Source organism: Diadema antillarum, unplaced genomic scaffold, assembly GCF_040938485.1.
Source record: "Diadema antillarum isolate AM-2024a unplaced genomic scaffold, OU_Dant_1.0 seq00002570_RagTag, whole genome shotgun sequence".
NCBI classification, from domain to species: Eukaryota; Metazoa; Echinodermata; class Echinoidea; order Diadematoida; family Diadematidae; genus Diadema; species Diadema antillarum.
Genome location: NW_027273170.1, coordinates 1 through 12,131, shown reverse-complemented (window position 1 = coordinate 12,131; position 12,131 = coordinate 1). Strand labels below are relative to the sequence as shown.

Sequence of the window (12,131 nt, the reverse complement as noted above, 5' to 3'; positions counted from 1 at the left end):
CTAACCTCTGAAGACTTATACGAGTATTACGTAATAGAATTCACTTACGTATTGAAGCTGAGGTCAAAATGGAAATTGGTAATCTATTTGAGGAAGGGAGAATTGAATATTCAGTTTTATTATGAAGATTACAATATTCTGAAATTTAAACGTCCTCTTGCCCAAATTTAAAGGTGTCAGAATCCTTTGAACACTTTGATATTACCATATCTCTACTTTTCTTCTTTTTTTGTGAGTAAAATCAGTAACTTCACGCTATACTACCAGCCCTAAGGGAAAATTCAGAATAAATGATGGCTTGGGGAAATGTTGATAAGATAAAGCATGAACATATTCAGGAAAAAAAAATGAAAATATTGCATTTTTTTGGAAAAATTATGTTTATATGCACATCCAATATAAATATACACCCATTTTTTTTCATCCCTGCCAATCTCCCCTAAATTGTATTGATGGTACATACAGTCCTCAATCTATACACTATGCCATCTTTTCCCTACTTTGGAGTAGTCCTGAGGCCCCAGATCAATGATAAGGCTTTGAAAAACATTGTCAAAACTTTAAGGGGAATAAAAAATTCCCCTTTAGAACAAATTCTCCCTAAGATACATCGTTTTCAGACGTACATTGTCCAACGGACGCTTTTATGCTTTCTCGCCAATTACATTCTACGATATGAAATTACCAGTGTTAAAAAAAAAGGTGTCTCATGGACAAATTCTAAATTATGTTAATGATTCTAATTGGCACAATCAGAAAATAATCTCGTCCAAAATCTACAAGCTTTCTTGGTTTGTTTGGTAAGTAACGGTAAGTGACAGGCCATAAACACACATTTTAAACACACATGAACACACACACCCATTTAAAGACACATACACACATAGAAACATACACACATGCAGACTCATTCTGTAAACCTTGGAACATGGAACTCTACAAGGTACATCTTTGTTTTTATTTTCCTGTGTATCTCATAAGGTTCACTATCCCATCCACTTGTAAATATTTTGTATGTGGGTGTATTCTTTCCTGTGCAATATGAGGAGCTTGTATAAAGAAACATACACTCACGCACATGCACACACACACACACACACACACACACACCTTTCACTCACACTGCATTTTACTTACGAGAAAAAAAAATACACTTGAAATGCTGACTTAGTACATAGACACCGATACAAAAACGTCACATTTCATCATAAATTTCCATTATATTCTATTATTTTTTTTCTCTCTCTCTCCATGTTGAGAAATATAAATAGAAGAATCAATGCTGCTTCTTCATGAGGCTAAGCACTCTGTTTTAACATTTTCAAACAGATCTTACCACTCATCAGATAAAAAAAAAATCAACATACAAGAACAGAACGGAAGATATAAATTTCATTCATTGACACATGACAATGACTATGTCATGTGACCATGTGGCAAACATGTCATGTGACCATATGGCAAAACATGTCATGTGATCATGTTGCAAAACAAGGTACACGGGCAATATTTGCTATTGAACCAGGTGACAAGATTACAACTTGTTTGTTGTTTCCTTGTTTAAATAGGCAGCAATTAAAGAAACAAAACTTATGACAGTCAAGGTACATCACAAATCTCTGACAGGAATATAATTTCAAAGGACAGGCAATGTGGTTACCAAATACATTTGTGTCCCCAGACAAGTTTATACACTGTACCTCTTGGACTGACAGAGATAAGTCATGCAAATTCATGCAAAATCTTCAGCAATACCAATCTATTTGCATTATAATAATTGATTCACCTCTTGCAGCAATTCTGTAACTTGTACAGTGAAAACTCATAATTAAGGCATACCAAAGCATGTTAATTGCTGGGAGATGTTTTAGGTCTCAAATCTTCACATCTTTATTTTTATACCCCAATATTAATGTAAAACCCTGGTATAACAAGGTGATTGCCATTTCTTTTAACCCGTTGAGGACGGACTGATTTTGCTACAACACACATTTCCCATAGACACCTGCCTGAGTATACTCGGGACTCATCCTCAACGGGTTAAGGCCATCATCAAAACTAGCCCCCCCCCCCCCCCCAACTCCCAGTAAAACGCTGCTTGGTGCCAAGAGAGCAGACTGCGGTGTCCTTTTTTTTTATACTTTTCGATATGACAAATAGTGACACTGGTAGGCATGCATTTAACCTTTACTTTCCAATACACATATTTCCTCCTTGGTGAAAAATAAAGAGCAGAATAAAATTTGCACCAGTTTTTCCCCTACTTATCAAATTTTCTGAAGGTTTGCGTATTCCAAAAATGATCACATTGATGTGAGGACAACAAAGTAGAATATGATAGATTTCACCCATCGCAAAGAAACAAATATCATACATGATTCTACATCAAGCTGTACTTGTATACATCAGAGCACTGCGAGATTGTCGATTGCTTAACATGAACAGTAGAGGGCAGTATAGCCACATACATTGTAGTTTACAACAGCACCACACTGACTGTGTTATCACTTTGTATTAAACATGCATAAGATACCAAGTTTATCACGTGAGAATCCCAATACAAAATTTCGAGATTGCGCTTTAAGCATCAGGTCAATGCATCAAATTATGCTGTTATGTATTAACTCATTGAGGATGAGCTGATTTTGCTACAACACACATTTCCCATATATGCACCTGCCTGAGCATAAACAGGACTTCAATAATTTAGTAATTGGTTAGAAGCAATATTCTCAGATTCATACCATCTGGCTCTGACTGCTCTTGGATGCTCTGGGTACACAAGCTCAGAATTAGATCCCTGTAGTGCCATAGGAAGCATTCTTTGCAGCTTCGCAGTCCCATGAATTTGATATCATGTCTATGCCCATCAATCAACAAAATACCGCAACCTGTATAAACAAAAGACAAACCAGAACTAATGCAAACATATCAACCTGAATCCCTTTGAAGAGGAAACAGTACACATCCTTCTAAAGAATAATTCCTTTGCATCAAGAACGGAGCATGTCTTGATAAATTATGAGACTCAGTTTTTCAGCACAAGAAAATCAAACAAGAAAAGAGTTTGGTAACATGACTCGTCTGCTGATTCGCCTGCACTGAAAATCCAATATGAGAGGGAATCTAGTGTGTACAATAATCCTTCCAAGATGGTGGGAGACCTGCCCCCTGGATCTTTCCTCCTTCTCCTAGTGTAACCAGGCTTGACCTGTATCAAAATGTTCTGGGTATCACTGTGCATACTGTAAAGTTTTAATACCAGTCAAGCCTGGTTATAGTCATAATAATCATTTTTAAATGATAATATATATCATTGCCATGATGAGTGAAGCATCAACGAATGGATGTATTCAAAATTACAGGACACTGAGTGTTCTCTGTGTAGTCAGAAACTAAAACAGTCATACAGACAAAAACAATTACAACAACAAATAAACAAACAGGACATACAAAAAGGCATACACACACTTATCAACACATATGAAAGCAATATCATTATCTTTCATTTTCAGGTATCACAGATCAATGTCATTTCTCGGTTGCAACATTGTCCACTATTGGAAAGTCTAAAAGGACATTATTCCTGCAGGGAAATTATACAAAGGATCTTAATAATAGCTGCTATTTGAGACAACTGAATTTCCCTCCTAATATCAGATATCTCTTGACAGCAGGGATGAAGTCAAACAAATTATATAAAAAATGATAGGACCTGAAAAATGATCTTGCTACATCACGTTTTCGCTACATCCGACCTCGCTCTGATGAGGTTCTGCTGTGATCGCTATAAGGGCACTGACAGACGTCTGATCATCCCAATCTGATGGACTTACGGCCTTTCAGTGGTCACACGCAAAATCTTTGTTACCTTCATGCCAATGTATCTGATACCTAAGGTGAGTACATATCTAACAGGGAAATGCAGTTCTTACATGAATCGAAAATCTCTGTGCAGCTGACAAGCACAGATTTGACAAATACCAAAATCCCCCCCCCCCCAAAAAAAAACAAACAAACAACAACAACGTTTAATAATCAACATACGGTTTGCTATAGTTAAGGCAGCATTTACAGTATGAGCTGAGCAAAAGCTTTAACTGTTGGTAATTCTTTTAGAAACAAACATAGTACATGATCATTAACACTGATTAATCTAGATTTACACTGTTGAATTTTGAACTCATTCTGTGAGAAAATTGAGTGACATGTATTCTGTACAATAATATAACCCCTCTATCTCTATCTGTGCAAGTTGGGGCTATAAGAAATAAAGAGCAAAAACAGCAAACGGAAAAATAGTAAACAATCCATTATCAAAACAATAAAAAGGGGAAAAAAATAAAGGTATAAACTCTTAGATGTAGGCTGCTCATAAAACAAAACCTCCATTCCTCCCATCCCAAAGGTTATTGAAAAAATGATGAAAATGCCTTGACTCACACTAAATACTGAAATCTTCAAGCAAGCTACTTCAGTTTTAAGAGATCTTCTGAATCGATGACAAAGTCTAGCACTGCATTCATTGATACATCAATCACATTATCTTCTAAAGACTGTTCAAGGAAGAGACATTATACTTTGGAATAGCAAGTCAGTTGCTGTGTATACTCATAGCTATGCAAAATGTTCACAAATGGCAAATTTTTTTGTAGACTTTCAAGAGTTTACGTACATACTGTATACAATTACCATTAAAAATGGATATCCACTGTATACTACTGTAATCCTTCCACTCTACAGTGAGCTACAACTTTGGCTTTCTGGCCATCATTTGTATGACCTTCCAGCCACAGATAAATGTCAGACTTACAGAAGAATTTGTAAGGATTATCTTTCTGCCACACATTTCAAAACCTGCTAAGAGTTCATAGAGTGTACAGAAAAGGAAAATTTTCACCCTTGTGACCCTCAAACAAAGGGTGAATTTGAGAGCTATCCTAATGCATACCATACTGTATGATAAAATGAGCTTTAGAATCTCTGCAATCTGATTGGTCAATTGTCATGCATTGATTTTTACAGATCCACACTGAGCCACGCGTGCGGTAAAATCTCAATACATGGCTCATGTCTTGTATAGTGTAGTAGGTGTACCAGACGCATGATGGGGAAAATGGTTGTATATATTCATTATTATGAATTGACGGGCCAATTTTATAAAACAAATGATGCACAGACCTATTTCGTAGATCAGAGAGAATTGGATGATCTCGTTTAACTTGTGAACAGTCTAAAACCAACTCGCTGCACTTGTGGGTTTAAACAGTTCCAAAGTTAAACTCGTGCATCCAATTCTCACCAATCCACTCTGTCCTGAGCATTATTTGAATGCCACACCATCCCCATGCCAGAGGCGCACTGGACTGCTCCCAACGTGCACCGCACCGCACTATACTGAGCCCAAACTGGACCACATCCTTAATGCTCCGAAGGTGTACCACAAGGTACCAGAAGCTACCATGAGAAGAAATCGCATGGCACACACTTCCATCATAATGCTAAGAGTCAATTGATTCTCTTTGTTCTGGACACCTGTACAATGTATGTAATGTTTCAGCGCCAGGTGCATGACCTTGTTGCTATGACAACACGCTCCCAATCTGGCATGGTATGACACTGTATGGTACAATGTATGAGTTGGTTTGCTTTGCTTTCGCGTGTGGCCAAAATGCATTGGCTATAAAAACAAATGGTATGTTCTGCCAAGTAAGCATGAAACTGGATGAGAAAATATATCGTTATCTCGTTGGCTTGAAAAATTTTGGCAAAAATCATGATTCAAATTCAGTCTTAGCCTAATAAGAGAATCAATACTAATTTCGCAGGAAGTACATTAACACTGGATTTAGAACAGGTTCTTCTAATAGTATGAAACCTCTGCACAATTCTGCACCACATCCAACTGTCCGAAGGAAGAGAATGGCATTCATTACTGACATGAATTCTCATCAAATGGTTATAGGTACATTTATAAGCCGAGCGTTATGTTTAAATCAAGGTTTCAGTTGTGTGCAGTAATACTACAGTGCTTGTCTAGTTGTACCTTCCCTTCCAAAACATGTGGAATATTGCTTCAAAGTCACTATCCAGTATATGCAAAATGCTCTGATACACTCTGTACAATATGTAATGTATTCCTGAGTAATTTAATGCATGTATTTTGCATCATGGGTGCATGAATTTTTTGTTTTGCTTGTTTTTACTACAGTTGACCATTTCCTTTTCTGTCAACATTTTGATGTATTGATATGCAGTGTTGAAGGACCGATGATGTCAAGAAAAGTGGATATCAACTCAGCTGGGGTCGACGAACTCTCAACATTGCTCGGTGTTGGTAGAACACGTGCTGAAGCGATAGTACAGCGCAGAGAGGTACGTTTAGTTTTTAAAATATGCCTGGAAAGTTTTGTGCATATATGGTGCAATGTACAATGTGTGTATGTGGAACTACTGTTGTCATCTTAAAATATTGTATGCGTAGGTTTTCATTACTGTAGGTGCTATTCCAGTGAAACATTAATGTCCCAGTTCTGACATTTTACCCAGTCACTGAATGCAACAAATAAAACAAAGTATGCAAAGTTCTACAGTTGTATGTTAACTCTTTTATACCTTGATAGTTACGTTGTACATTGATCATGAGAAGGGTACAGCTACTTAATGTAACTTTCTTTTGATTTAGCTATGTATTTTTCTCATAATTTTGTCCGTTTAACTTTCCAAAATGAATACATTTATTCAATGAAAAAGATGTTATTTTAGATAGGAAATAATTACAAAGTTGATTGTAGAATGTTCACATGAGTACTCCGTGGCAAATAGCTTCATCTAATTTTTTATTTCATCACTTCGTACTAATTTCTTATTCGGACAAAATTGTGATGTTAAACTTCTAACCATAGAGTGATAGGAAAGCTTGAATGAAATCGTCAAAACAGCATGAATGGCAGCAGCTGGATTTCCTTCAACATGAAATCTGTACTGAAGTGTGAAATAATTGTTTTATTAAGTAATTGTTATTACAAATTTTGTATTAAAGAGTACCAAATGTTTTGGTCACTGTTAATCAAGTACAGGCATAATTTCTCATAACAGATTGTTAGGCTGCAGTATACTACACTGTACAGTTTGTACATGTACATGTATGCAGTCGTACGAATTCTTTCAAATGCAAGCACTTTTTCATTTGAATAGGGTTATGCTAACAATAGGAAAGACATGAAATTCTTATGTGTTTCTGAAAGTGAAGTCTTTTTACTTTCAGTGTCGTCCTTATGTGCTTTTAAAGGGATTGTGTAGTTTTGTTCGAGATGGGGGATTCAGATTTGTATTTTTTGTGAGATACGTAATTAGAAACCACATGAAATATTAAAGAGCATACAATTCTAAAAGGTATTCAAAGGTTATTTGATGAGAATAGGTACTAAAATGGCTTAGATGTAGAAAAAAAAACAAAGTAAAACAAAGTAGTCCTATTGTAATAAAAAGTGGATCCCGCCTGTTATTATGACCTGTTTGTTGACTACCTCAACCATTTCAAACCAATTTTCATCAAATAATCTTTGAATTCCTCTTAGAATTGGATGCTCTTTTATACTTCATAAGAGGTTTCTCATCATCTCACAAAAAAGTTGGAAACCTGAAGCCCCATCTCAACCAAAACTATACCATCCCTTTAACTGTGTAATGTTGTTATCTTTTTTTTTCCAACTTGCAGACACATGGCGCCTTCCACAACATTCAGGAGCTGACATCAGTCCAAGGCATTGGAAGCAATGTGGTGGACAGCAACAGGAATCGTCTCCAGTGTCACAGCCGCAGTTTGGAGCGACTGCAGCAATCGTCGTCATCTCATCTCAGACACTCGACACATTCAGCGACATCATCATCATCATCATCATCCTCTTCTGCATCATCTGCCGCCTCATCAGCCCCGTCATCATCATTATCATCATCCTCATCGTCATCATCATCATCATCTCAGTCGCAGCCCACAAACAGCAGCGGTGGCCACTTGCCCATTTTGCGATCATCTAGACACTCTCAGAGTGCGTCCTCGGCCTGCCCGGGCCAGCAGCAGCCGTCAGCGGACAATGTCGCCGTCAGCTCGCGCAGGAGATCGACCCGGCAAGGCACCTCCTTGGAGGCAAAAAATGAAAGTGACTCAGGAATGCACGCGGTGAATGGGCCCGGGTCGGGTGTCACTCCAAGGGCCTTGGGCAAAGTCCTACGGTCTGGTTCAATCACTGCCAGCGGAGATGGGGAACATTCAAGTTCTGAGAGCAGATTGGTAAGTCAGATTGCACTATTGATGAAGAGCCAAACTTCTTTCAACCGATTGTGTTCTCTGCAGGTTCATGTTTATGGGGATTTCCTGCACAGCAAGTATTGGTACAAAGTAGAATGAAAGGTCATCAGAAAGTTCAGCTATAAATGGGGCTGGTAATTAGGCATGGAAAATGAAAGTACAATCTTGACAATCTGATTTAATTATCACATATAATTTGACATCCTGTGGGAAGGTGAAAAATGGTGTCTTAGTCATTTGACAGGGAAGATGATAAAAGGCAACTTGGCATCCAGACTGAAGTCTTTAAACATATCCATGTTAGGGATAGGGCTCATGAATTCTGTGAATTAGAGCATGCCTGCATGTAGTATATTTGAGTTCAATATGATGTAAAAACTCATGACCACCTTGTTTTCATTTAAGCGGTACTTTGTGTAAAAAAAACAAATCTGGGATGGTTCTTAGATTAAATCATGGTTGCATGGCTAGGGAGCTTTCGCTACACGACGGGAAGTCGAAGATCGAGAGGACGTGGAAGCAATCAGCTGTAACGGTCCCTGCACTAGGACTCCCGTCCCCATTTCTATTAAAGCAGTTTTGCTTATTGGCTGATTGATTGGCTGCTCATTCATGCCCAACATTGGGATCGGACGCTATTTTGGCCGCAAACTGTTCTTCTTGTAAGCATGCGCTGAAACAAATTTTGCACACTGCACGCTCAACTAGCGGCGGCATCATGCCTGCGAAAGCTCCCTACAGTAATAACTGTTATGCTACTGCATTTAGGTACTAATGCAGTGATTTTATTCAAACTTTTTTTATGTTCGGTTTTTTTTTTTTTTTTGCTCAAATACTGTAGCAATTTGTTGAATGGTCTCAGTGCCCTTTTAGTATGTTACTGTTTGTTTGTGACCAAATTTATATTTTTGTAGTCTTTCCAGCTCTTCTTTAAAGCTGCCAAGAAATCAAAGGTCCTAATAACGTGCACACAATAATAAATCGTGCAGTTGTAAACAAGCACTGTCACATTGCGATATTTGCTTGAATCATGCAAACTGATATAAACTGAAAAGATAGGACTGACGGTTGATTTAGATAATGAATGATAATGATATCACTGTTTGGATGAAATGTGCCCCTAGAAATATTTTCCTTTTAAAAACAACTTATGAAATGAGAATACCCAAACGGTGTACATGTAGGTGTTCTTTAATTTAGAATAAAGTCAATTTTCTTTTGAGTTTGATTACTGACAATATGTGGAAACTTGGGAGCCTTGCCTACACAGAGAAGCACTGCAAGTGTGTGAAAAAAAAAAATGGATATTGATGCCTCTCTGCATGGTTCCATGACATTTGCTCCTGCTTCAATTGCTCCCATGAAATATCTTCATGCTAAACCAAACATACATCTACCCACAAACATAACCCTTCCCCTATCTGAATCTTCTCATCTAACTATAAACCTAAAACCCTATCTCAACCCTAACCCTTACCCTATAAAGTCCTTGGAGAAAATATCAAAGACCGGAGCAATTGTTGCAGAAGCAACTGTCGTGTCACCACTTGCATCTTCACCTTTAATGATAGAACCAGCGGCTGTCCCGGGCCCCCTGTCCCAGAATTTATTCTGCTGCTTCAATATGGCTATTGTCTTTGTGTGTAATCTTTCATTGTGATTCCTCCCTGACTCATTTTGAACAATATGGTATCAAATTTGTGGGGATCAGGCATAAGTGTATGGTTCATGTGTCGAGTTAGAATATCAAAAGGATGACATGTCTGTCAAATAAGAGAGTGCTTGAGGGACATTTGCATACAGTGTAAACATGTTAGCTGTCCTGTTGCGAAGCAATGCCATGTAATCACTGTCATTATTCACACTCAAATTGATGTTTTTAGATGGTGAAACATTTAAAGAATTCAAAATAAAGAAGAAATGCAGTGTACAGTATACACTGTGCATAAGAACAACAAAGAACTATGTGATAAGAATTGGAAAATGAGAAAGAAATGTGTGAGAAAATTTGCAAAAATATGTTCGAATGAGTGCAATTTGTTCAGTAGTAACCAAATTCCTCGCCATCGTTGCGCTTTCAGAATACTTTTACATGTGAATGGATAAAGGTTTTAGATACAGTGTGTTGCAAACTTTGCCCAAAATTTGCATGTTAAAGCCAACTGAAATTAATGAAAAACTATGCATTATATAATATTTCAGAAAATGTATCATAACCATATTCCTCACAAAATCTGTGTACACATGCCATTTTTATGTGTGATTTCTATGATATGGGGGCCTTGGAGGCTCATACAATGTATAATGTACAATTGTAACTTCCAAACTTCCCTGATTTTTTAGGGATAGTGTTCATAATTCATTTCACTTCACAATGTTCATGTACAAGTATGTGGATCATTCATTCATTTCTCATAAAAACATTTTTTTTTTCTGGTTTTGAAAGTCACATACTGTATTCGCTGAGTATTATGCGAGGTTTTCATTTTGGGGAATTTCGCGAGTCAGATGCTATTCGCAAATTTAAAAGTACCGTATGTAAAAATATTAATTCTGATTCCGATATGAATGTGACGTGCACGCATGGTTTACATTTGTACATTTCTCCTTTCAGCACTGTACTTCACAATCGCAAATTTATCCGCTCACAAAATTGTCGGGAATCCCCGATTGTTGAAAAATCAGACTTGCTAATTATACAGTGTATTCAGTAGTATGTTGTACATTAATGCACATGTACACAGTGTAAGTTTTACATTGTACCTGGTAGAAACTACTGTGCTTTGCCAGAGCCCTCTTCCTTTTGTTTGCTGGGATACAGATACAATACATTGTAGGTACAGTACATTGTACACATATGTTAGTACCGTGAAAATATATTATCATCCCTGATTGGCCTCTGCAAAGGCACAGCAAAAGCTTGGTTGTGTGCACATTTAGATCGAGTACTGGGTTTTACACAGAGCCACGTGTTCAGTATACGCCTCAGGTTGTTGAGGAGCCCACGTTATAGTCAGAATGCAAGTGTTATTATGCATCATGTCAGAAATATCCATATAAAGCAGTATGATCCAGAAGTCAAGAGGCCCGTAGTCACAGGGATAGTGTTCAGAACAAACCTGTTTACCGCGAGGGCCACGGCAGTGGCAGATTGTTGCACGACTGGCTGTTCATTTCGGCATATTTTTAGCACAAATGGAAAGGCGTCATGTGTTTGTTGATGCAAGCATGACAAAAGTGACAGCTCATGCTGTCCTAAAGCGTACTGCTGCATCGACGCCCAAATTCCCGATCCCTTAATGCTGTGAAAGTTGGAGTTGTGCCATTGTACCGTTGACAGCTGGGACCTTTAGGTAGATTGTTGTTGACCCTTTGCGAATGGTACTAGTACAATGGAAGGTGATTGCCTGTCAGTCTTGGTCAGTGGTCAGTTGCATTACATTGTATAGTGAATCTGCGTGTTTTGCAAATGGAGGAATTTGTACAGTGTACAAAGTCATTCCCTGAAAAGACATCTCTTTTCTCATATTTACCCATTCTGGTTTTATTGATGGCATTCTCGTGGCCCCCCCCCCAAAAAAAAAATAATAATAATAATAAAATAATAAAAATAAATAAATAAATAAATAACAAAAATAAGGAAAGAAAGAAAATGAAAAAAAAAAATGACCATAAGAACAGCTAGCTGTGCTGTATCGTGTATACTCGTGATTAGCCCATTGCTACGATGTATGTCACACTTTTTCATGAGTGTTTCAGGAAGGGGTTGCGTGAAGTGTACATGTAAATACAATATATGCAAATGCAAAGATAACTTCAC

The 12,131-nt window shown here is 37.6% G+C and overlaps 1 protein-coding gene across 1 annotated transcript; it reads left to right on the top strand.

Moving 5' to 3' along the window:
- Positions 1-6,258: 6,258 nt before the first annotated feature.
- On the top strand, positions 6,259-8,530 carry LOC139714962 (uncharacterized). Its single transcript, XM_071626611.1, has 2 exons — positions 6,259-6,375; positions 7,721-8,530. The coding sequence occupies exons 1-2, from the start codon at positions 6,271-6,273 to the stop codon at positions 8,408-8,410; spliced, it is 795 nt and encodes a 264-aa protein (XP_071482712.1). The 5' UTR covers positions 6,259-6,270; the 3' UTR covers positions 8,411-8,530.
- The last annotated feature ends 3,601 nt before the right edge of the window (positions 8,531-12,131 follow it).